The sequence below is a fragment of the Oreochromis niloticus genome, linkage group LG6 (assembly GCF_001858045.2).
Source record: "Oreochromis niloticus isolate F11D_XX linkage group LG6, O_niloticus_UMD_NMBU, whole genome shotgun sequence".
NCBI classification, from domain to species: domain Eukaryota; kingdom Metazoa; phylum Chordata; class Actinopteri; order Cichliformes; family Cichlidae; genus Oreochromis; species Oreochromis niloticus.
In genome coordinates this window covers 33,033,606-33,060,547 of record NC_031971.2, presented here as the reverse complement: position 1 = coordinate 33,060,547, position 26,942 = coordinate 33,033,606, and the positions used below count along the sequence as shown (strand labels likewise).

Genomic DNA, 26,942 nt, shown 5'->3' with positions numbered 1-26,942 from the left:
GATGTACCTGCACACATGCACACATGCACACACACACTCACACACACAATCAGATGATTGAGTTCTCTCCTCTTAATAAACCACTGATTCAGCATAAGTATAACCATTGATTGGTGACTTAATTCCCAATTCAAATTATCATCCTGGGTCCCTATCCAAGGTTGACATGAGCCTTGAGCTTCGGTGCGACTAAATTATACTCTGCTCCACTCCCTGTTAGCTACCCCCACCTCTCTCTTTCCCATACACACATACACACTCACACGCTCAGACTCCCAGTTCCCCCATCTTTCTCCCCTGTATACCTCTCTCTCAGTGCAGCCCAGGTGCTGATACAAGCAGAAATCCTCCACGCCCCATCACTCCCAGAACACATACGCACTTACAGACACACACAAACACACATACAAAGTAAGCACATACAAATACACCCCCACCCTGCACACACACACACACACACACACACACACCTCCATTCCCTACACCTCCTCAGAAAAGCCGAGGGGAGGCAGCATTCGTCTCCTCTCTATTTGCTGTGTTAGCATGGACGCGATATGAAGCACAGGATCACTGTAGTTTTTCTGCAGCATGCTGGCTGCAGTTTGTATGTGGAGGTGGGAGGCAGAAAATAAGAGATTATCAGTGTGATTCATTGGTGGCTGTAGTCTTAAGTCACCCAAGGTTGTGGCCCTTCTTCCTCAATGAGGATGTAGTGCCCAATAACAGCACTTTGTCAGAGAGAGAGCTGAAGGAGACAGAGGAGAAAAGACAAGCAGAGGAAGAGTGAAAAGTAGTAAACAAGATAAAGGAGGCAAAAGAGGAAGAGGAGGAGTGAATTGAGTCTGCTATTGTCTCTGCTTCATCAATATCCTCTTATATAAATGTCAGCTGTACCATTCCCTCATCACTGTTTCACCACCCCACTGGCTTTATCCTCTGGTACAAGGGGAGGGACATCGCTCTCTCTCATCTCTCTTTATCGCTTTTTCTCCCTCCCATCTCCCTAAATCGCTTTCCTCTTTCTCCCCTTTTACCCCTCTTTTCTTTCCCTCCTTTCTTTCTCTCCCTCTCCATGTGCCTCCTCTCTTTATCATTCTTCATCTCTCCTTCCCCTCCCTCCATCCTGTCTCTTTGCCTCTCATGGCGATGCGTCACTAGCCTGCCCCCATGAAACAAGTCAATTTTCTGCCAGCTCGGCGGATGAATAAATCTCCCTGGCTCTGCTCAGAGCGATGGGGATATTTATCTAAGTGGAGTGTGTCCTCCTCGGCTCAACGCCACCGACTTCTCATCTAAGCCCCCACCCTGTTCCCACCACCACCACTTTTTTTTTTACAGGAGGAGAAAAAAAACTATGGAGAAAGCAATTGCTAAGGAGGAATGTGAAAGGTAAAAGAGGTAAATGAAAACACAAGAGAAAGGGAAGTAGAAGTAGATGGCGAGAGGACAGGAGCAAAGAGATCAAGGTGAGGAGAGATGGGGGAAAGAATTATGAGGTGAAAATATGAAGAAGATGGATAGAGGAGGAAATAAAGGAGCTGCTTCAAACAAAGCCTATAAAGCAGCAGCGTGGCGGAGATGTGAGGCAGGGGCATTAGTTGAGCCTGCTCGGGTTTAAACGGCAGGAACAGGCACAGATTTGGATGAATGGCAGTCCTCCTCCTTCGGGCTATACTCATCTGTTCGGGAGAAAGAGACGCAGGTTATTGGGCTCGCTGTGAACAATACTGAGATGAGAGCGAAGACACAAAAACAGAGGAAGAGGCAGAGAATGAGCATTAGATTAAAAGTGATGATAGATAGTTGAGCATGTTGTGGTATTTTCCCTCCATTTGGATGAAAAATTACTAAAGGAGCCCGATAGGCAGCAACAGCAGATCCCAAATCCACTGATGCGTCCTGTGTTGATTGGCAGGATAATCAGCACAAGGTGGATTAGGGTTCAACTTCTATCTCTTAAATTTTTAATGCAATATTGTATTTTGCAGTGTAACAAGTCCAAGGATTTAAAAAAGCTCTGGGCAGTAGCAGGGGCATTTGCAAGGAAAGAGGGGGGTCGCGCTTGTTACTTGCCACAGCATTAAAGCAAAGTAAATAGCTGTTGTGTCTCATTACCATTCATTTTTTAAAAGGGGACTGTTAGTATAATAAATGCCTGTACTATCTTCTGTGGGCCCTCCTCCTTTTTCAGTATTAGGAAGAGTAATACTATCATTCACGCTAGATAAAATGCAAGCAAATATTTCCTTCGCAATTAAAATGGTCAATTTTGCTTATGCACAACAGGCGCCGTATAACACCAAGTTTTGGACTTAATTACCTACAATAACAGTGTGATATATTGGGTATATGGTTCTTTGCTGGGAGAGCATGATATGAAACAAGACGCTTTTAATAAAGTCATAAACACAAGCCTAGGCCCTGTGGAGCATATAATGTGTGAGTCTGCGTGGGAGTGTGCAGTCTTTAATTTGTTTGCACACAAAAGACTTGGAGATGAAGACGAGCACCTGCATGTGCAATCACATGCACAGAAAGACACAAAAAGAGATTTTTGGTGATGAAACAAGATCTTGGCCTTGAACTTGATATTTTTTGTTGTTGTTGTGTGTGTTACATTAAAACAAACCATTTTCAATTGTGTTGCCTACAAATGCAGACTTGTTTTCCAATTATATTGGGGTTAAAGGTTGAGAACCTACCTCACCCTTGCTGCCTCAGGTTTTCGGTTGTTTATGTTCTTACTGATGGTTATTACCATTAACGCATTATAAAAGAGCCCATCAAAGCCTTTTCAAATAGGTCATATAATTAGTGCTGATTCTGAGGAATCTGTCATAGCAATTGTTTAATAAAGCTGTCGTACATACTAAGAAACGTATACACTTTTAACCTTTAATGACTGATCATTTATTTTTTATTATTATTAGCAGTAGGAAATTGTGCCATAAAAGTTGTTTCACATGTCCAAGTTTTGCTATATATGTGAGAAAATTCTCTTAAATTTAAAAGGAAAGTGGTGCGAGAATTATTAAGAATTATATTTTTTAAATTTTCAGTAAAAACAGTTGACTAATTTTTCTGGATAGTCAAAAGAATTTTTACTGGAACTCTTCCTGAAACTGACAAATTTATTGTTCGTCTTACTGACAGCTAGAAACCATTAACAATCAGTGGGAAGATTTTTTTTAATTATTATTATTTGGGTAAATTGGCACTTTGTAATTATACGTTTAAATTACGTTAAATTGTTCTACCGCACATGCACAACCTGGCAACACATATGTTTCCCATTTTAATGTACATGTTTGGCAAAGCGCTATAGGTTGCTACGTGTAATATTTCTGCTGTCACCACATTAGCATGACAAATGCAGGCACTTTTCATTAGAGACAAATGAAAGCTGTTCTGACACAATTATGGCAAAAACAATAACAGCGCCGTGTGAGCCACTCTATGATTGATAATACTGCAGGGGGGGATTCAGTGGTGTTGGGCTTAACCAGGCTTTCCCTGAGGGGTTCTCCTTTGGCATTAATCAGACAAATCCCTTTGGCAACCTCTCCCCTCACCATTTTTATTCATAAGCATTTGGCCCTAAGAAAGACATCACCAAGAATACAACAAGAGGTCAACATCATCTTTGCGCAATGTTAACCTCTGCATTGATGAAGCTAATTCACATTTCCTCAGTGCAGCCTACGGGGGTTCAGGAGAAGAGGGGGAGGAGGAGCAGAGGGAGGCACCAGGGTGTGTGTATGTTTGCATGCATGTGTGTGCACGGGTGTGTGTGTCTGCTTGTGCCTCTGTGTGTGTCAGCAGCCACTTTGTAGTGAGACTCCCTCTTGACCTGGGCCCCTCCACATGGGGTTTGTATTGATAGTGTTAGCTGAAAGGAGGCGAAAGTGAATGTTGTCCGAGCTCATTGGAATGACAAAGGGGGCATATGGTTGTGTGTGTGTTGGTGTATGGTCATGGCAGCCACCATATTCCTCTGTGCAGGGTTGCCAGGTGCTTCATGAACAGACCCACTGAGAGTCGACAAATCATGCACAAATCCAACAGACTGGCTCGTGGCTCTGCTACCCAACAGGGGGTTCTGTGTGGCTGTTTTTCTTCTTTTCCTTTCTTTTGCTGATTTTTCTTCTGACCAGAGTTATATAACAAGCCACAAAAAAAAGAAACCACACTAGAGATAAGTGTCAAACTGAGTCACTTGCTCATTATCTGTTAATCCTGCTAATCAGACGCCCCCCTTTTTTTTAAACACGGTAAAAACTCCACAGAGAACAAGAGAATAAAGATAACCTTATGTAGCAGCATTCCCTCCCACACAAAGCCACTTCTTCTGTCATGAATAGTCAGCTCCACCCTAATGACTATTCAATACAGTCTGCAGGCTGCAGATGAACGGCCAATCCACAGCAGCATCTGCTGCAGGCCTAAATCGCCAGACGCCAGCCTTGTAAGAGGGCCATTGCAGGCTAATTGAAAGACAGAGGCCATCACTCAAAGACAGTGTTTGTGTGTATATGTATGTGTGTGTTGAGAGGGAGACTTCACAGAGAGAGCGGTGAAAGAAAAGAGAAAAGTGAAGAAAATAATTGACAATGGATGGAGTGAAGGAGGAATAGGGAATGAGGAGGAGAACGAAAGACATTCCTCCTCTCGGAAAGAACAGCTGACCTGTCAGCATTTGGTCTCGTGCGGCCATCTTGAAAAAGCCCCTGCGGGCATTGAATTAACACAACACAAACCCACTTTATGTAATGAGAGTGGCCCTGTGATCTTCTCATATTATAAATACGTGTTTGCATTATATAAGCTCCGGTGTTTATGCATCATTTATAAACCTCTCTTCAATGGTTAAAGCTTGAGGTGATCAGATAACACTGATGATGAAGGATCACAGGTTAGAAAATGTGAAGCAGGTGATTGCAGCCAGCAACAAACAGTAAGTAACAAGTCATAAAAATCCAGTTTGATTTACAATGTTATATATGAGTAATCAACAGAAATGCAGCTGGTATTTACACTTGTGAATGTGACAAATTGGATTTTCGGTTGTTTTCCACCTCAAGGTCTCTTTATCCTCCTTTGCAAGTCTTTGCATCAAATAAGTATAAAAAGGGAAAAAAAACAGCCTCCACAAACAAAAACTACAGGATTGTTGTCATAATTCTCCCCAGTTCTCCTCTGGCAGTTTTTATTACCAAAGGCTTTGAATAATCTTTTCCACCCTGCCCATTCCAAATAACACAATCCTTCAGCATCACTGCTTACTGTGTTTTATGGTGAAGTGTAGATGAGAAAGAAGGAACATTCAAATGAAGCACTATCTGCTGCCGCTCTATGGCATCCATAGCGGAGCGGAGGGATTCATCAGCCGCCCGAGAATCTGGGAGCAAAGGGAAATAAGCGTGTGGAAGCGTTTGCTGTAAAAGTGTAAAACTAGCTGTCTTGAAATAAAAAGGAACAGATTGTGAAAAGAAGAATAAAAATGAGGTGATACATGTTTTCAGTGAGGTTTAATGGTCAAAACTGGCATGGCATGGACGGTTTCTGATGGTCGCATATGTGCAGTTTCAGATTGTGCCTTCTGTAAATGAGGAAATGCTTATGTTCAGGCTGCGCCAACAACAAGTGTACAGGCCCCAAACCACACCAGCACGATCGGGAGCATGCAGCCATTCTGTAACTGGCTGGCAGAGCAGTGTGAGATGAGCAACTGTTCCACCAGGTAGGACACAATAAACAGATCTTATGGCCCCAGGTACAGTTGTTATTGTCATCGTAAGTAAACAAAGAATCCTGGCACACCCGACACCAGCTAATATTCGGTATTACAACAGCCAGAGACCCCTAAGAAGGTTTCTTCTAGAAGAGAAGAAGGAAATAACTCAGCATTATGCACCCCACATGGGGTAACTTTTGTGCTTCTTGTATTTCTTGGGCGACTGTGCACCTGTTTTTTCTTTTCGTGCCTCGGGGATAATGTCATGACTTGTAATTTATTGACTGTTGTGTCTGTCCCCATTTTATGTTCCTTTTTATTCATTTGTGCAGGTTGTGTGATGATAATCTGTCATTTTTAAAGGGACCGTTAACCCACTTTTTTTTTTTTTAATTAGAATATTGACCAGTAGAGAAAAGTAACTTTATATTACTGGCATAATTTGAGGGCATTTGCTGAAATTTGCATTTCTTCTACTTTCCAGAGATAAATCATTTTCACTTTTTCATGATATTTATTAGACAGACACAAAATATTATTAAATAGCAAATGAAATATTTCAGAAAAAAACTTATTTTTTTGTGCAGTAGATAAAATTGCCCCTTTTAATGTCCAACTAATTTTAATCACAAAATTATGTTTTTACATGTCAAATACATTTCTTTGACAATATTTCCATAATTAACATTTTGAATGCACAATTTTAAATTATTGTGAACTGTTTTTGCATTATGGTATTTATGCTTACACTAAAGTTTTGTAGTGGTGGTGTTGGGGGGGGGTCTAATCTCTTTTTCACAATTTTTGAAATATGTTTGTGGATTTTCTGCTGCCCCCCATTAGGTGGTGATAAATTGAATTTCAACTGTAGTACTCAAAGCTTAAATTTATTTGGTTTTTAACAACAACATATTTTTTCAATGACAGTACCTGACCCTTTCTTTTTATACATAAGAAGTTGTTCCATTGTTATACAGAGATGTCACTGATAACAACAATGATGAATTTTGGATTTTATGTTACACAAACATATAAAACTCTTATCTGATTTGTTAAGGTTTTCCATTCTAATTGGTCATATTAGGCCAGCTGAGCTTTTCGCACCAAACGTGCACTCAGCTGAGTATTCAGGTTTTTTACTGCTTCGCAGGTTTAGTTTTTATTAAGATTTTTTTTTTGATATGTGTTATTATCACACTCTGAAGTATTTCTTGTTGCACTTTACATCCATGTGCCACTACTGTATTGTTGGTTTTTTTGTTGCTGCTGTTTTGTATTTTGCACACTGTGCAATAGATGTATGCGGTGAATATCTGAAAATCTTGACACTTGAAAGCTAGACTAGCTAAATATCACTGGTGATTCGGGAGACCTCACCCTTAAATAGAATTCATGTGAAACTCAACAGTCTGCTGAGTGACACGGTGCAGCATCATAGTGATAATGGTGCTGCTTAAGATCCACTGTTGCTGTTCCAGCAGCACTGGCACTGCACTGTGAGGCAGGAAAAGCCGGGCCATTGGGGATTTGTCAGAGGCCTGTTATTACATCTCTAGTCACATAAAATATGGCTGCCTCTCTAGAGATCCAGCTGCCAGATAAATCCACTCTCCTCCAACCAGACTGGCCCTGGCGATGAAACCATCCAATAGGGTACCTCAGCGAGTGACCTCTGGTAATGACGTGTGATTTATACAGTACATGCTTTAAACAGAGAGACACATTTGAGCCAGGTTATCTCTCCCTCTCTCTATGTATCTATATCTGGTGTCATGTGAGATAACTGGCAGGCCTTTGGGAGACGAGGGAGACATGACACTTGTCTTTGGGGTCTCACAAAATGGCTACAATGTGGACAGTTTCCCCTGCAGCTGTCTAATCGCAGCCTAAGCCTGCAGTGAGCACTGTGTCTCCTCCTGCATGAGGTCACTAACACATATTGCAGGGTGGCACTTTAAGCTAACAGACCGCAGTGTGGATGGCCTAAATCAACACCTGGTTGGGAAGTAACAGAGCTATTGTATTCTGTATGCATTCATACATGTCAAGGAGCAGTAGACGAAGATATTCAGAGTGCATTAAACTAATACTGCTGGATTACAGTAAACCAATGTTTTCAGTGTTTATTACAGATAGACATTCAATAACCATTTATTCCAGTCTAATCAAAATTATAAAGCCAACATTAAGCTTTGGCTAATAAGAACATAAAGTGTGGATAGAGTAATTTTAGTCACTGATGCAGTTTGTACTGCCAAGAAATGTCCCCTGCACAGTCTAGTAACTTAAGAGATTAAGTTCTCTGGCTAAAGGAGAGCCGAGAGGCAGGACATGTCATTGACCTTGGCAAGCAAGACACTGCAATGATGACATACCACTGCAAATATCTGTCTTTAATAAACAGGAGGGCATAGCACTGAACCAACACCATGATCCACCACAGCTTAGCTGGATAGAAGGAGACACGTGAGGTAAAGTGGAAAAAATAAGGTGACTATATATTTTCCTTAATTATATAATTTCCTGCAAATTCACCAGAATGTTTAAATCTGTTTCATTTCATTCATTAATGTTTTTTCAGTCATATTTTTAGTAATAATAAAAATATCTAATGTTAATTCTTTTTGGCTGGGTTATTGCAACATTGTCTGTTTGTTAGCAATGGCTAATGTCCCTTCATATTACATACATCAATCAAACTCTGGTTTAAAAGCATTTACGTTCATGTACATATTAGTTTTTGGCTGCCAATATTTTATTTTCACTATATGTTTTTTTTTTTGTTTTGTTTTTTTTTGTCTGTTGGTCTTTCTAAAATATTTACGTTTAAATAAAAGAAACTGGGAGAAAATGTGTTCAAAAATAGCTCCTTAAATTTCAACAAGCATCTAAAGAACAGTGACCACTGAAATTAGATCTTACCCCCCACCAGCAGCAAATATAAACTGTCTGCCTGATTTTTATTTCTTTTCTTTTCTTTTCTTTTCTTTTTACAATCTGTTGAAGTTAAACAGATTATATCACTAAAAGTCTTTTGCAAACTAACATTGTTTTTTTTAATCTCTTAATCTTTTTAAAAAAAATTAATAAATCTTAAATGCACAATTTTTTAAGAACAAATGTTTTATTTTAATATAAATATAATAGATGAGGAAGGAAGCAGGCTCATTTAAACAAATATATTTCACATCCAATTTGTTTTTCTGTTCCTTCTGCTCATCGTGGTTTGCATTTTGTCTTCACCGCCATATATAAATGATATAAATAATAACCTGAATATACCGTTATTGCCAATGCAAGCTGCCTAGATAAAATAATAAGGTAATTTTAGAAAACACAGTCACCTAAGGATTTAATAAAACAGCTGAAAATAAAAACCCAAATATAAAAAACCACCAATCTTGTACTAATTTTCTCTCTGCACCACCACCTTCATAATTCTAGATATGATCATAAATTAAAGTATTTTACAGGGACTTCCATCACCGAAATCTATAATCACCACGATACTGATTTTTATTGTAACAAACATGATACGCAATTAATAGCGACAGAACTAATAGACTTAAAATTCCCCTATCCGCAATGTATTTGTAATTAACTTTGTTCATTTAAAGGACTAAAGGAGAAGTTAAACAGACTATAGTGAAACAAAAAACGATTTTTTTACCCTTTAAAACCACATCTTTAAAATCTGAAGTTTAATTCTAAATTAAAACAAACACTTTGCCGCACTATGCAAAATACCCTGCCGTCGATCTGTGTCCAGCGCCAAAATAAACCCATTCTGTCAAACCTGGAGGATGCGAGGAGATTTGAGAGGAAATGAAATATTTCTCGGAAGATATAAAAGGAGCCTTTTCGCCTGAGTTATGGCCCGGATTTGGCGTTGCTGAGAGGGATGCATGCTGCTCCTTCTATCTCGCCCCAGAGGAGGTATCATCAGAGCTGATATATAGCCCAGCTCTACATTACCTTTACAAAACAAAGGATCATCCACGCTTTGGGTCGAGGAACGTATTCTTCTGACTAAAGCTGCGGAATCTGTAACTGAGTCGACTTGTTTTTTGTTGTTTTTTAACCATCCAAATAGTCCAAATACTTTAAACAAACCTGCTGCTGAACTTCACTTTTAAAGCGTTAAAATTGGCTAAAGATTCTGATGTCTCTCAACCCTTCTTCCTTTTTCTTCCTCTCCCTCTCTCTGAGCTTCCCCTTATTTATCCCATATACCTATTCTGGTATCTCACCACACGACTAAATTAGACCAAAGATGATAAGAGCACAAAGCATTATAATTCCGCCCGGCTCCTCCTCCTTCCAGCCATGCGTCCTAATTAATGGGACACCCCCAGTTGCAAAAAGCCCTGCACTGGACTGCAACATAGTCAAAGAGTGAAAGGGAAGAGGGCGAAAGTGCCACTGGAGATAATTGATTACCCACCAATCAATGATAACTTGTTAGTAATCGTCAACTCTTTGGACCTCGCCATTTTCAGGGAGGCATCTCACTCCTGCGGACTTGCTGCTCGCGAGGATCGACACTTTGAACGCATCCCATTTTGGAATAAGATTTTCTTTCCCTCAATCTCCCCTCCTTATCTTTGTTTTTTTTTCCTACCTCCAAACTGTTATGTGACTTTTTTCCCTCGATACGTTCGCTCGTTTGTAACTGCTTAATACTTCAACCAAGTCCTATAAACTCTGCGTACAACCAATGATGACATCCAAAGAAGTCGCCAAATGTGATGCAGTGGAAAACAGGAGGCGAAGTCCGCTGGACCACTTGCCGCCTCCTGCCAACTCCAACAAGCCGCTGACCCCATTCAGCATTGAGGACATCCTGAACAAACCGTCTGTGAAACGAAGTTATACAATTTGCGGCACAGCTCATCTAATTTCGTCTTCTGAGAAACACCGTCCCTCCAGCATCCCTCTGTCCAACCGGGGACTCCTCACCCAAACCTCCCCGCTCTGCGCGCTGGAGGAGCTGGCCAGCAAGACCTTCAAGGGGCTGGAAGTCAGCGTTTTGCAGGCTGCCGAAGGTAAATCTAGAAGATGAAAAAAAGCACGACAAACACGTTTTGACTAATACGCCTGGAACTAGATTTTTAAACAACAAAAAATCCGCTCAAACGTGTTTATTCAATAGCTCGAGACACTCTTTTCCAATTTAAGTGCGCATATTTTCCTTTTCACATGTATCTAAAAAAGGTACGTTATTTTTTCCTGGGCCGCTCTTATCACCAGAGCCCTTTCTTTAATTTTATGGCCTCGTGTAAAGAGAAAGACCAATTGTCTGATGTTCAGTATTTCCCAGTGGTGTCTGTGTAATATTGTTGTAACTGTCTACCTATTCCCACAAGGACTGAGAGGCATTTCTGTTTCAAAGACAGCATCATTTTCGTTGTTATGTCTGCGTTATGGGTACTTATACGCGCATACTGCAGCAGTGAAGAAAACGCCCTGCACCTATATCTATCTATGATTTTCACTCAGCCTCTCCTCTCCCTCACAGGCCGGGATGGGATGACTCTGTTCGGCCAGCGAACCACCCCGAAGAAGCGTCGGAAGTCTCGGACGGCTTTCACCAATCACCAAATCTACGAACTGGAAAAGCGCTTCCTGTATCAAAAGTACCTGTCCCCAGCCGACCGGGACCAGATCGCTCAGCAGCTGGGCCTGACAAACGCGCAGGTGATCACGTGGTTTCAGAACCGGAGAGCCAAGCTAAAACGGGACCTGGAGGAGATGAAGGCCGACGTGGAGTCGGCCAAGGCCATCGGCCAGGTCCCACTGGACAAGCTCGCCAAACTGGCGGACCTGGAGAAATGCGCCAATGGCACGCTGGGCCACCCGCGAGCCGAGTCCCCCGCGCGGGGAGGCCAGCAGGAGCACGAGCTCGCTCAGAAACTGAGGACGTCGCCGCTGTCTCCATTCTCAGACCACACAACTAGTAAAGAGTGCTCAGAGGACGAGGACGTGGAGATTGATGTGGATGACTGATGGCGCATCGAGGAGCTTGAAGGTCAAGAAACACAAAAAGACGATAAAATAATCCCGCGGAGGACTTGTAACTTACTGCTTATATTGTATACCATATCTCGGAACATGTACCAAAATGTAATGACTTTTATATTGGCACAGATACTATTCATAGTGAAGCATGAACACAGAACAAGAATTATGCAGTGATATTTTACAATGTATTCATTAGCAAACTGTTACTTCTTTCGATCAAAGCAATATGGTCTGAAATGACATAACTTATTTTTTTACAGTATAAACCAACACACACACACACACACACACACGCACACACACACACACACACACACACACACACACACACACACACACATTGTTTTATTGCTTTTCCCGATAGCCCTGTCCCCTCACATCACAGTGAAGTGCTCCAGTTTTCCATATTTTTGCATGTAAATGCATGATTTGATTTGTGATCATTATCTATTTATTTTTACTTTTTTAATTTAATTGCTTTTGTATTTTCTGTGAGCCAAATCGCGATTCAGTCACTTTGTCACTGCCGGCTCTTCTCCTCTCCATTATCATTATCATTTGACTGTAACCCCTGGCTTCAGTTCATATTCTGCGTCCCGATGCTGCAGTGCATGATGAAGATGATGATGACGGTCGGAAAGGCAAAACTCGGACACTCACAGTTACAACGCGTTTTGTGGAAATGCTCGAGCGATGGCGAGAAACAGCGGTTGATATTGCGGTGATTTTGACAAGCTACTTTTTAGATTTATTGTTTGGATACAATAGATTTACAGTTATAAATTTGTTATGTTTTGTACACCTGTAAGTGCCTTTCTAAAATCAGGACATTATTTGAAAACCAATGCACAGACTGTAATGTATATAGGCTACTATGGGAATAAAATGGCTTTTCTGAATAATTCTTTTATGTTGCAGTTCTTGAAATATTGTTTAGGTTTTTGTTGTGGATATAATAGCCCCTTTTAATTTATTTATTGAGGGCAGAAAAATGATTTTAGAAACGGCTCCCCTTGCCAAATCTGGGCGTGTAAGCTCATCAACAGCGGCCTATTTAGAGTTACTATTTTGTTCCTTTGTGTCCTTTTCTACTAAGATGCTCTAAACATTTTGTGGCCCGGAATCTCACATCCCCTTTCACATCCTAAATGCGTATCGTGGCTTCTTGACCCTTAGACGTGTTTCTCCATTCGTGGCAAAAATTTATGTGAGAAACACAAATCTGGTGCCGGAGAAAAAAAGACGAGGAAGCCACAAAAACACAAAGTTTTGGGCCAGTTTCCCCGGGCCTTTATAGACCTTTTTTGTTCTGCGGGACTGGGCTGTAATTTTGAGCGTAAAGCATGAAAAGTGGGGACAAATGAGCAGCGTTCCCTGATGGGACGAGCCACAAAGGAGCAGGGCCGGTCCCCCGCAGGCAGCAATACTGAGACAAGTGTGTCCCACCGCACAAAAAGGACGCAAACGTTTGGAAGCCATATGGTTTTTGAAATTTCCTCACAATTTCAGACAATTTGATGGATTGAGTTAACCCTCCTTTTAAACAGTTTAACTGGGTGCGAACAAAGGCCATAATGCCTACATAGACTCTCCCTTCATGAGGGCATCTGCGGCTATTAATGTCTAGCCCCTTTCTTTGCTTGGCGTTTTGAACAAGTCAATGAATTACAATGAAACTGCCCCTTTTTGAGAGCCGCTTGTCTTTCTGCGCTTTTTAGCTTTGGAATAATATGTTTGACTTCTGTCCAAGAACGTTTTCTAAACAAGAAATGGATTTTTGTTGGAAGTGTTTTTAATGTTAAGTAGGGAGCCATAAAGAGTTTGGGCTGTGACATTTATGCCAAAGTCTGGTTAGGGAGTCCTTTGTTTGTTTTCTTCTCATCTCTTTTTTCTTAGCCTGCCTTTTTATTTCTTTTGTCTTTAAGGAGTTTAATGAAGCTGAAAACATGGTGATGTGAGAAAGAAAGAGTGTCCAGAAGAGAAGCTCAAAAGGCAAACTCCCATTTAACCCTCTTTGTTAACAGAAACGATAAGTAGAGCTGTCTTCTTGTTAGATGTTTTATAGAGGTTGCTTTTTTATATTTTACTTTTATTTTAACCAAGTCAACCTAAATAAGCTAAATAAGTTTATAGGCCTGGGAGACGTTAATGTGACCAAAGCTTTTGTAAATTCTCTGCAGATAAATTAGAGTCTTTAAAAAAATAATCATTAGCCTAACATTTGCTTTAATGCCCTTATACTGCATTTATAAATAGTACGGTTTATAACAGGGAGCAAATACAAGTGTTTATTAGTATAACTGCTCAAGTGGACAAACTGGAAGCTGATATATAAACTGATATTGAATTGTAGCCTAATAAACACGCTGATGATAACACAGAATATGCACAAAAGAAGAAATTTTAATTGCTGGCAAATATTGTACTGTAAAATTCACGGAATATTCTCCTAACTGCATTATATTGTTTTATAAATTATTCATAGAAAGATTATGTGTGCTTTATACATGCAAAATAAGGCGGTAAGGTGTTGTACATAGTATTTATCAAGGTTTAAATTCTAGACAACACTTCAATTGAAAAGTACCTCCAAAAGAAAAAAAATCAATTCAGTTCAATTATTCTGAAAATTGATCTGCAAATATGAACATGTCAGTCTTTAATTTATTTTGTGTGTGTATGTGTGTGTGTGTGTGTGTGGTGGGAGGGTGCCTATGTGCGTGCTCTGGAGCCTATTCTGAATCAAGCATATTTATGAAGGGAGAGAGTGTTAAGGCAGGTAAGTTTATGGATTTCACTTGCTTATTTTATGAGGGGTTGTCAGGCGGGCCCGGTGATAAGTAATACTACAGTCTGAGGGACCACTTCGTGGTAATTAATCTGGAGGTCTTAAGTGTATTTCAGTATTTCACTTCAAGATAGAAAAAATCACTACTTCAATCGTCCGGAAAATTGAAGTTTGATGCATGAGTCCCTACTGAAACAATAGTACAGCCCTCTCTCTTTTCATCTCTTCCCCTCCCCTTTTTATACTCTCTCCTTTATTATTTGCACCTTGTGGAAAACAGTGTCAGGGGCAAAGTGTACACTAATATTTGAGGCAATAGTCAGGTGACAGCTAAGAGAGCACTGAAATTAACTTGTTTAATGTTTACCACCTTGTTGTCATCTAAAAATATGACACTAACTTAGAAGAAAAAGATTTTTTTAAATCTATTGTTTGATTATTTAAATTAATTATTTGAATCCATAGGCTTCAAATAATCCTTGAATGCATTATTTCTATTATTATTATTGTTGTTGTTGTTGTTGTTGTTGAATAAGTATTAAAAAGGAGATCTGTAAATGACCTGATATTTGGCTTGAATTAAATGACTCTATATATCTAAATAGAGCCAAAATGTAGAGTTTTAATCATAGCCTTCCTGTGGAGCCAGTTAATACTTCAAACTTCAATTTTACGGGCGATTGAACTAAGCATGCTCCTGACAGAATTGATGTATGTATTAATTTCCTTTAACTGTTGATTAATTAGGCTGCGCTGAAGGCTCAAATGGAACGGTTTGTTCAGAAATTTGCATATTAATCAAATTCTAGTTGATCATTCAAATAATCAAGGCTGTGTGAATTCGGGGATGTAGCAAGAAAACATCAACTATATTTGGTCTGACTTAGCTTCTGCTGTTTGTCCACTGTACTATAATCAAACAGCCAGAAAGAGTCAGTCGGCTTACTTGGACTAAATTGCTAATCCAGAGTTTTGCAACAAATGTACAGATACATTAACTCAAAGAGAACCAAACAGAAAAACCTTTCTGTGCCTTATAAATAAACAAGAATGGGAGAAGTGGGTGGCAGAGAAGAGAAGTGCTGCATCAAGTACTGCATTTTATACATTTTGCATTCTTAGAATTAGAATAAAATTAGAATAATAAAGATTTTTACATATTGCCACAAGGCTGGGTTTTCAAAAGGCTGCTTCAGATCACAGGTGAATGATTTATGGAGGAGAAAGGAGAGTTTCAAAAATGTTTTGCAATTATAGTTAAGCGCTGTGACTCATCTATAAGGTAATCAGAAGTCTGCAGGTAGATAAATTATAAACCATGTAGACCGCTTTACCTGAAAAAATGTAGGAGTTATTAAATTAAATGATTCATGAAGTGTTTACTGTGGAGCTTTTCTTCAGCTAGTGATCATGTTCCAACAGCATCTACTTTTTGAAAGTATTTTTTTAAGCAGAAAAAATGCTGTAAAGAAACTCCTCTACACATTAAAAATAATCATAAAATCCATTAGCAGCACATGAATATATGTCCCTGGAGGATGAAGGATAAAGTAAAGAAAATGTTAGATCTGTTGCCTCAGGTGGGAGTAATTTAGCACATATATTGATGATTTCTATGTGGTGCACAGAACAAAGCATGAAAAACTACAACTGGAAAAAAAGTGCATAAAGTGCATTTTCACTAAAGTCATCTGGAAGCTCATCCAATTCTAAAAACCTCATCATTTAATCATATGAGGTCAAAATACATTTGGGTGAACAAAAAGCAAAACAAAAGCAAAACAAACAAACTTACTATGCATACCGTTACATGCCATTTTAAGCCATCCTTTTAAAAAAAAAGTGTAGATGATGACAGGCTACAAGCTGCAGCCAGCTCCAGCTTAGCTTCTGAGACAAACAGAGACACCTGCTGGTGTCAACGGGATAGTGACCTGCACTTCACTGAGCAGCAAACCAGCCATGCTGTGTGTAATGTGTCTGTGTGTGTATGAAAGAGTGTGTGTATGAGAGTGTGTGTATATTATAAAGCTGCAACTGAATTGTCAAATATAATACATATCTTTAGATTGCTTTACTTGAATGATCAAAATCAGGCTGGTGAAAGTGAAACAGTTCGTACAAGACTTGTAATGAAAACATAAAATTAGAGATGGAATGTAATCGTAATGGTAAACAGTATCTAAAAAGACATAAAGCAAGATTCAAAAGGGAGCAGATATTGAGCATGTAACCTCCATCATCCTTAAGAAAATAGTGTTGTTTTTTTAAAATTAAAATAAAATAAGTAAATAATAACATAAAAATAGTAATTTCTTGATTAGATGAGTATGAATTTAATAACCTGATTCCTATATCTTATTGACTCTCTAAGCCTTTCTTTCAGTGAATATCTCTTATCAGACTTACTGAAGAGCTAATGATGCCATATTCAGGATAATAACAGATTTCTTCTTTTACTTCTTACACTTGCATAAAACCAATCCTCATTTCCTGCAGCCTTACTACATCTTCACCTTGTAAAAATCCGTCTAATGAGTTTCTACCCTGACATGCTCTTGGAATAATGAACGATATTAATACTACACACATGCCTTGCGTGTTGAAAGAACTATGAGTGTTGATCTTTTAATATTTTCAAAATAGAAATACCTCAGGTATAAGCCATTCTTTCAAAAGCATACATAAAGTGAAAATCCACAATTGTAGCACTCAAAGTATAAAAAGTATGTTTGTAGGTTAATGAATGGTATTCGTAGATTTGAGCAGGTCAAGTGGTGCTTAAGTAAAAGTCAAGATATGAACCTATGAAAAGTGCTAACTGTCATATTTATAATAATAATAATATAATAATAACTTTATTTATAAAGCACCTTCAAGCAAAGTGCTGTACAACTGATGGCAATACAGATAAGAGACACAGTACAAATTAAGAACAGAAATAAAAAGGAGAGATTAAGAACAAAATAAAAAGAAGAAAACATTTAAAACCTAAAAGCCATAGAGTTAAGACATGTAAGATAAGGTAAACAAGTGTGTCTTCAGCTTAGCTTTAAAAACCTCAACAGAGCATGCCTGCCTAACATCTTGAATTATATAAATTATATATATTTAAATTATATAATACTGGATATTTTATGTAGTGTGAACTTGGGTACTTTAGACCACGTGCAATAATTTAACATTGCATGTGAATAACATTAAAACTTTGGTTTCATCAAAAATGTAACAATCACCTCATCCTCATCCTCTCACTACACACAGATTGTATTTCTTGGTCTTTCACAACCAGACATGCTTTCTATTTCCATTCTGTTGTTTTCTTGTTAATATGCTGTAATGACTAGTTTCACGCTACTTTACCTCAGCGTTTTTCACATTTGATCACTTCTTTATCACCATTTCTTTTTCACCCTCTCCCTTTTCAGTGTCTGTGATCTCATGTGTATATGACTATTTTCATGTGTACACGTTAGTTAGTGTTTGTATGCATTCTTGTGCCGATGAAAGGAGCCTACTAACATGCACATGAAAACATAATCGAGCACATGTGAACACACATCACATATATAAACACATTTAGAATAATGAAAAATATATTTACTATATATGAAATAAATGAAAATATTAAAATATTATTAAATATGTTAATAATATAAAGACATTTATTAAGAGGAACCATTAGAATATCTGATAAACACACCTGTTCTAACATATGTAGGTAAGTTGGGCAGTTACAGTAACTAAAAATGCTTTTTCATAAACATTTAGTTTGTTTTTCAATATGTCAGCATTTTATCTGACATTAGAACATAGATTATAAATCATTATTCACATAGATACATATATATATGTTTTCTCGTTGATTTGACAACCTTATTGTTGACAAGTAAAATTTCACATGTCAGGCCTGTTACCGTGCAGTTTTCTGAACCATTCTCAACACCAGGTATTGCCATTGCCCATCTTAGCAATCTCAGTATACTCATTATGAACAAATGCTAAACACCAACTCCTGTGGCAAGAGTTCTGAGACAATCAACACTTAAACAGCCCATTGTACCTAATGGTCTAATCAATTTTTTCTGAGTTGATCCTACATAATTGTGTCAGTGTCCCAGTGGCAATTTGATGTTGTCACTGAGAAGGAGTTAATAAAATAAGTAAGCAATAAATAAGCATCTATCTAAATGTAGTTGGTATAAATAAAAAAAGAGTATTTTTTTTCCCTCTAACATATGTGGCCCTCCTTTGGGACACGTTTAATCAATAATTATCCATTTTATTTTATTTATTTTAATTCTTCATTATTCAATGCTTTGTTTTGTTTTGTTTTTAACTAATTTTACCATGTAATGTTTTTTTGCTTTGGTTGATAGTCAGTAGGGTTCAGACTTTTTATGTATTTTTTTTTTTTTATTAAAGAGGGAAAAACAGCGCCTCGGTGTTCATGGCTCTGTAAAGATGTTTCAGTACTTACCCTTGCTTTCATTTGGGAAAACGGATACCTGGTGGGATCTAAAACTACGCAAAACTCATTTCCAAACGTTTTAACAAGCTTGCGCATTTTAGCGCAACAATGGCGCTCACCAACATCCTTTCTGTCGCGGATGATACGTCATCAAAGTTGGCGGTATTTTGAAAAGCGAGTAGCGTCTAGTGTTGTGGTCCGTGAAGTAGGGAACTGTTGTTAAACATGGTAAGACTGATCGTCGTCTAAAATAACTCTCGTTATTTACACGTGCTTAATATAACACACGATATCATATAATGTTCAAATGCCTTGCTAACGTGCGTTTACGTAAATGCAACTTTTCACCTTAGCCTGTAGCTAACAAGCTTTAGAAGAAATTGTACCTACTTGCATCGCTCCAGTTTTTCTTTAGATTAAAACGTACACAAATCTGCGTGTTTGTTGTTTACGTGTTCAGGCAGACGGCCGGGCAGCAGCGCAGCTGTCAGAGGCCGCCCAGTCTGAGCTGCTGGACATGTGTGAGGAGCAGTTTGCGCAGCTGGAAAAGGTACATGTGGATCCAGTGTGTCCAAATACTTTTTGTCATGCCATACATATTGTTTTGGGGGGATTGGGATAGTATGGAGCCACTGCAACAAGTGGGGTGACCAGGTAGTGGTACAACGTGAGAAATATATTACTGATGTTGATATGATTTTTTTTTTTCCATTTTTAATTTCACTCAAATGTTTCTACATAAATAAAATTCAAAAAGTTGATTCTGTTCTTGAAGAAGTCACTTGGATTAGTGATGAAACATTTCTCCTGCTGAAAACTACATTTTTTAACTGGGTGATTGAGCATGCATCAAGATTTGTTACTACATTTTAATTCAGTACAGTTTTTCCACTTTCTTGTATAATTAGAAAAATACTATGAATAGAAACTAAATGTTTTTTTTTCATAGTCTTATATGATAGGCCTATACTCTGTTGTTTGGCTGGTAACACTCTTACCTGTTATGTTGTATCTTAGATTTGGTTCTTTCAGGTAATCATCATTAGGTTTCAGTATCGATGCATTCAAGATCCGCAACTTTTCTTGAACCACGTTTCTTCTGAGAATCAAAATAGTCGACTAGGCTAGTAAACTAGAACCAACCAAAATCTGATCGCATCACATATGTAAATATGTTTTTAAATCTTGTTACTGTGTAGATAATTTCTCTCTAGCCCTTTGTCACATACTTTGTGATATTAGGCCATATTAAACTTCACTGAAAGGGTAAAAATGATAAACTGTGTTTCTGTCTTACAGCTTCAGAATGAGATTATACTGTGTGAGCCAGATTTTTGTGAGAATCCACAAGAACAGGTGAGATGATTGTTTCCAAATGTTCACTTGTTCATTACTTTCTCTGCTTTAACCTCTTAAAACCCAACCTCTTTCTCTTTTCTATTTGGGCTGATTGGGACCTGATGAATGTAAAAACAAAGAATTATCTTTTTACCTGATTTTCTCTACAAGGGCCTGATATCCATATAAGAGGATATTCAATTTAAATTTCGATAGAACAGTGGCAGTATAATGTCCTCGTAAGTGGATATCAGGCCCTTGTAGAGTAAAATTTAGAAGTGTGGTCTAGACAACCCAAAATGTGATGTGCACATATGTGGGCGCCAGGTCCTAGGAGGTTAATGTTACAGAAAAAAATGTGGAAATTCTTGATTTTAAATATCTGAGAAAATTCATATTTTTTAACATGGTTTTCATTTATCAGTTTTTCTTTAATGGGGTAAAAAAATCAGTAAGAAAAAAAAAAAAAAATATATATATATATATATACCCCAGACCTGATATGTGAGTAATTCCAGTTTGTTACCTGAATGATGCATAAACATTACAATTTTCACCAGATAAACCACGCTAATCTCCATACTAATACTCCTACCTACTTTATTTAGGCTCCAGTAGCTTTTAATATCTCCTAATAGCCTGATACCCATGTATTAGGAGCAATTAGGAGCTTTTGTCTCGTAGTTTGTGTCGTAAATTGGAACTGTGATAAAGTATTGCAAACTCTTTTGTTGCAGTTTTGGTCTGGCTTTCAAAATTGTTACACCTCTGGCATTTCTTTACGTATGTGCTGATTAATTAGATGATGGTTGCCTCAATGGCTTCCATTGGCCGATCAGCAAATAAAATATATTAATCAATTGCAGCCAGTACATTACAGCATCCTGTGTACAGCATCAAATTTGTCTTTATATGTGATCATTCAAAGAGGTTTCTTTATTTTCCCAACACAAACGAGAAAATGAACAACAAAAACTAAATAATAGAAAATGACAACAAAACATTGGATTAATTATCAACCATACTGCAAATTTCAAGCAGCTACCAGCCCAGCATTTCACAATCTTTGCATCATTAATATTAATATCTTTTACATGTATCATGGGTACAGGACATATGAATTTTGCACAAAATAATTTAATGAAGACGCCAAGATGGCACCTTTGGTTTTTCAGTGATGCTCAAAATTAGCATTAATCATAAACATGTTGTATGTGAAAGGTGTTTACAGAGGCAAGATACGTTACAAAAAGAGCAATTTGTTTTAATAGTTTGTATAGCCATAAACAGCTCATTAGTGCTAAAATGTAAACATTGTAAGCATCAGCAGTGGCAACACTAAAAGGAACAACTGAGTGTGCTTTAAATGGTGAGGTTAGAGACTCCAGCTGGCAATAACATAGCATTTAATGACTGGTCAAATGCTGGTCAAATGCACCCTTGGCTCCATAGTGTAGTGGTTTACACATTTGCTTAACAAGCAAAAAAATCCCCTGCTTGATCCCGGGAGGAGATGCATATCTCTTTGGAGTTGCGTCAGGATGGGCATCCGGTGTAAAAACCTGCCAAATTAAATATTTGGAGAGCTACCTGCTGTGCCGACTCCTTGTAAATCAGGGAGCAACCAAGAGTAGCTGCTGATCAAGTGAGTTTTGTGTTTGTTTTATTTGATGTCAGACAGCTTCACTGTGGCTCATCATTGTAATTTCTATTCCTCGTGACTTTTTTTCCTCCTATAGTCAGTAAAAAGACTGATTGCAACAGAAGCTGAGCTGAAGCAGTGGTCGACAGTGGAACCGCAATGTAAGTTATCGGTTCTGGTCAATTGGTGATTTCAGGTTTCTAAAAAAAATAAAGAAATAAATCATAAATGTTGTGTACTTTATCTTTTAATAAAATTGACCTTTTTTATTTTTCATGCAGTGCTGGCAGAAAATCCAAAGATTTTGCTTGAAGCAGGAAAAGAAGAGGTGTGGTTAAGTGTAAACAGTGAACTATTCCTTTTGTTAATTTACATGCATTACTTACTTTGTGTAATCTTTACTTTTTCCAAAGATGCACAAGCTGTGCTCTGAACTTGAGATGGTTGCTTCCTGTTATGAAGCCAAAAGAGACAAACTGAAAGAGACTATGGAACTGTATGTAACCCTTTTGTTACACTGTACATATTACGTTACTTCCTCTCCTTCTTCTGGTTTTATGGATGCCTTTCAGGATAGAATAAAGGAGACCATCCAGAAATATTCTTTGTGTATAGTTGTGAAAATGTGATGCTTGTGTGTTTGTTTTTAGTGAACAAAAATGGCTGGAGGAGAATAAACAGATGCTGGCTGCTGCCAGTGGTCACAATGAACGACTTCAAATTGAAAAGGAGAAGTTGTCAGAACATACGTGAGTAGGATGGCAGCGTCACACTAAACCAAAAGAGATCAGGTGTTTATTTACACAGAATAGAGCAAAATGCTTCAAGAGTAATACAAATTAATTCAGTTCAATTGAATTTTATTTCTATAGCGCCAAATCACAACAGCAGTCGCCTCAAAGTGCTTTATATTGCAAGGTAGACCCTACACTAATACATACAGAGAAAAACCCAACAATCGTATGACCCCCTATGAGCAAGCACTTTGGTGACAGTGGGAAGGAAAAACTCCCTTTAACAGGAAGAAACCTCCGGCAGAACCAGGCTCAGGGAGGGGCGGGGGCATCTGCTGCGACCGGTTGGGGTGAGAGAACCAAGACAGGAAAAAAAGACATGCTGTGGAAAAGAGCCAGAGATTAATAACAAGTATGATTCATTGCAGAGAGGTCTATTAACACATAGTGAGTGAGAAAGGTGACTGAAAAGGAAATACTCATTACATCATGGGAATCCCCCAGCAGCCTACACCTATTGCAGCATAACTAAGGGAGGATTCAGGATCACCTGATCCAGCCCTAATATAGGCTTTAGCAAAAATGAAAGCCTAATCTTAAAAATAGGAAATTAAAACTTATAAACTCAGAAGAAGAGTAAAATGTTGATGCATGTGCATGCATTCCACAGGGTACTGCAGGACATCAAGGAAAAAATACAGAAAATGAAGGTCTACCAGGAAAGGCTGATGGAGACCTTGGGGTACATCCTGGAGAAGCACATTCCTCTCCCTCAGGAGGATTCCAGTACAAACAAGAAGAAGAAGGTGTAGATTATGGCTTTGCATGTGAAAAGTGCCTTATTACAGCTCCATTGCACCTTACAGTCTTTTATCTTAATTTTCAGAACGTTCCACATGAGATTCATGAAAACTTGATTTCACTCAATGAAATTCTGGAGGTGAGTTTTCTCATACTAAAAAACTAACTGTTTAACTCGAGTTTTTTTTATGTAATCGAAAAAAAATCTCAGTCTTTGGCTTTGGACATGTAGGTGAATGAAACAGGTGATGAGGTTTGATATTGAGGAGAGAAATGTGAAAGGAAAGATGGACCATATAGAGGCCCCTTGTGTTGGTGTTAGAGGAGAATGTAGCTTGGCAGCATTGGATGGTAGTCTGTATGATGACTTCGGGCATCAAGAAGAGGAAGCGAGTGAAGGGAAGTGGAAGAAGGAAGAATGTTGTGGAGAGTGCAGGAAGGGGTTGAGGCAGGCTGTCAGTGGTACGGAAGTGTTGCCAGATGGCTGGCAAAGTACAGCTAAGGTCTTGGGGGAAACCGCCCAAAGGGTATCCTGTGGACAGAAGAAAAAGGACAAGGACACTTGGTCTTGGAAGGAGGAAGTAAAAAAAATCTGTTCAAATGCAGAGGTTAGCAAAGAAAGACTGGGATAGTCAGGGAGATGAAGAAAATGGATGAGTGCTGGGAGGTTAGCAATGAGAGAAGTGGCAAAGTACAAGGCTTGAGTTATATGTGAGGCTGGACACTAAGAAAGGAGAAAATGACTTGTATAAAGCATGTGATGTGATATGTAAGACGTTATCACAGAAATGGAAATGTGCTAACAAGTGAAGAGAGTGTGGTGAGCGCCTGAAGGAGCTCATGAATGAAGAAAATGAGAAAACACAATCCTGAAGAGTAAGAGGATCCCTGAGGAATGGACTACAGATTTTCAAATACAAGGGTGATGTGCATCTCTGTAGCAATTATAGAGGGATAAAGTTGATGAGGCATGCCTTGAATATATGGGAAAGTGTTTTCGAAACTAGGTTGAGAAGAGAGGAGATGATTGGTGAGCCGCAGCATGGCTTCTTGCCCAGAAATAGCACTACAGAGTCAATGTTTGCTTTAAGAGTATTAATGGAGAAATATTGAAGGTCAAAAGGAGTTGTACTGTGTGTTTGTATATCTACAAAAAGGGTATGATAGGGTGATAAGAGAGGAAGTGTGGTACAGGATGAGGAAGTCATGTGAGGCTGGTGCGAGCACAGCCAGACCTTGGTGAGGTGTGTGGTAGGAGTGAAAGATGAGTTCAAGGTGGGATGAATTACATTAGGGAATGGAGTAATAAAACATTGGTCAGGAAAAAAAAAAGCAAATTTTCATCCCAATATTTGAAATACTTCTGTTTTAAAGATAGCTTCACACATAGTGTTTCCTCTTTTTTTTTTTACATCAACCACTGACACTTTTCTAGGTGACTGAACAGTATGCTAGACATGGAGTTAAATGATAGATTTTGCTGAAGATAATTTTATTATCTCTGATAAAAACCCCAGTTATTAACCTCGAGGAAAGAGCTGGCACTCCGCCAACTTTTATGGAAAACATATCCTAAGAGATGTGGTTCTTTAGCTGTGGCTCTTTTCTTAATGGCTACTTTTCTTGGGACGATGCTTGATGGTAGCATCAGTGTTGTTAACTGTTCAGGTGGATGCCTTTTGAGGTGTGCACATAGGAGAGGCATTTAACAAAACAGATATTTGACCTATTATAGTAGAATAAATATGTGTAATTATTAATTATTAACAGCTTATGTCGACAAGTCGCATGTAAATTAGTCCTACATTTGTTTGCTGTTGTGGAACTGGAAATTATAAAAACCCATTGTTAATGGTTAAATTTTCTATAGAGATGCTGTTTAAGGCCCTATTTTAACCACACAAGTGCAAAGAAAGCAGCAGGTCTGACCTATGTGGACTGTGTGGGTGTGTCATGCTGCTTTTGTTTATCAAAGTGAAAAGACAAAAAGGTTGACATAAGTGCTATAAAAGAGAGGGTGTAGTGATTAATCGATTCACAGTGATGATCATACATGGCGGCAAAAGCTGATGTGTACCAAAAGGCATGATATCAACCTAACCTTTAGACCTGAGGGCAGCTTTTGTGATTTTTTTCTTTTTAACTTGTTCTGTGATTGAATGTTTCTATTCTTGATAATCATGTAAATATCCTATATTTTTTTTAGTGGCCATCACCTATTCCTTCAATAAGTAAAGGCAAAATAAAACTCTAAACTTATAAAACTGTTTAAACTTGTACCTTTACTGCAAATATGCTTCACCCTGGTCTTCATCTCCCTTTTTATAAACCTGCAGATTCTCATGAACAAGGCTCTGAACACACCGCACGACCCCTATGTGGTGATAGATGACACTTTCTGGCCACCGTATGTAGAGATGCTGCTCCGTTATGGAATTGCAGTGAGACACCATGAGAATAACTTTAAGATTCGCTTGGAAACCTTTTTCTGAAGCACTGGTGCATTAAAAATCTAAAGCACTGTGCTTAAACTGAGTCTGCTTGTGCAGGGAAATCATTATGCATGTTTTTGTAAGCTAGTAGGAAGTCTGTGGTGGGGAAACAGTAATGCTAGGGCGTTCCTGAATTTACTATATGCATGTGTAACATTTGTATATACATATTTTTTTATGGTTGTCTATTTAGACTTCTTAAATACTGTTTAGTTAAAATGTCTTGTAAGCGCACCTTTTTTTCTAGTTCTGTTTTTATGTATTCAAATGTATGAGTGTTTTATCCAAAGTATGTGTTTCTAGAAATCCCGTGTGCATGTCTGTTTTTCATGAGAATTCATATTTATCAGCGTAATATTAAATTGATCTTAATTTTAGTTTCATTTAACAGTTTTCCATTATGTTTGAAAATTAGGAAAATATGTTCAGTAATGTTCTGTGTGTGGGTGTGTGCGTGTGTGTGTATATTTTGTTTGGGTTTATACATTTTCTTGTCCATGTTTAATAAATTTGGAAACTTTAGATGTGGTGTTGCTATGTAATCATTGTTTCGAAGAAATTATCTCTGGGTATCTTCATACTGTTGTACGAAAACAACTAGCATAATGTAAATGTTTTAGTGAGGTGATCATTTCTTCATGAAAATGTTTAAAACTATGTTTGTACTTACAAACAATATACAGGAAAAAAAAATACGAATTGACAAAGTGAAATCGTGCATTCAGTCCACACAAAACACAATATATGCAATGATCAATGGTTGCAGCTACCGCATACTTAAAATACTTAGACGGGGTTTTTATTTTTTTTTTTTTTATTGCAGAGATTTGTTTTTAGAGCCTTGCTTTTAAGGCTAAGCTTCCAGTTTCTTGGTAAAATTGTTAAAATTATTTCGTCAGAAACGTTTTGCGTCATACAACG

The 26,942-nt window shown here is 38.3% G+C and overlaps 2 protein-coding genes across 2 annotated transcripts; both read left to right on the top strand.

Moving 5' to 3' along the window:
* Window positions 1-10,109: 10,109 nt before the first annotated feature.
* Window positions 10,110-12,654, top strand: lbx1b (ladybird homeobox 1b). The gene is made up of 2 exons (XM_003453824.5): window positions 10,110-10,779; window positions 11,253-12,654. Exons 1-2 carry the CDS (start codon window positions 10,452-10,454, stop codon window positions 11,738-11,740), a joined length of 816 nt encoding a protein of 271 aa, XP_003453872.1. The 5' UTR covers window positions 10,110-10,451; the 3' UTR covers window positions 11,741-12,654.
* A 6,484-nt stretch (window positions 12,655-19,138) lies between these two features.
* On the top strand, window positions 19,139-26,543 carry cenpk (centromere protein K). The gene is made up of 10 exons (XM_005458529.4): window positions 19,139-19,242; window positions 19,475-19,564; window positions 20,314-20,370; window positions 22,092-22,155; window positions 22,276-22,322; window positions 22,408-22,490; window positions 22,645-22,743; window positions 23,399-23,534; window positions 23,615-23,668; window positions 25,866-26,543. The coding sequence occupies exons 1-10, from the start codon at window positions 19,240-19,242 to the stop codon at window positions 26,019-26,021; spliced, it is 789 nt and encodes a 262-aa protein (XP_005458586.1). The 5' UTR covers window positions 19,139-19,239; the 3' UTR covers window positions 26,022-26,543.
* The last annotated feature ends 399 nt before the right edge of the window (window positions 26,544-26,942 follow it).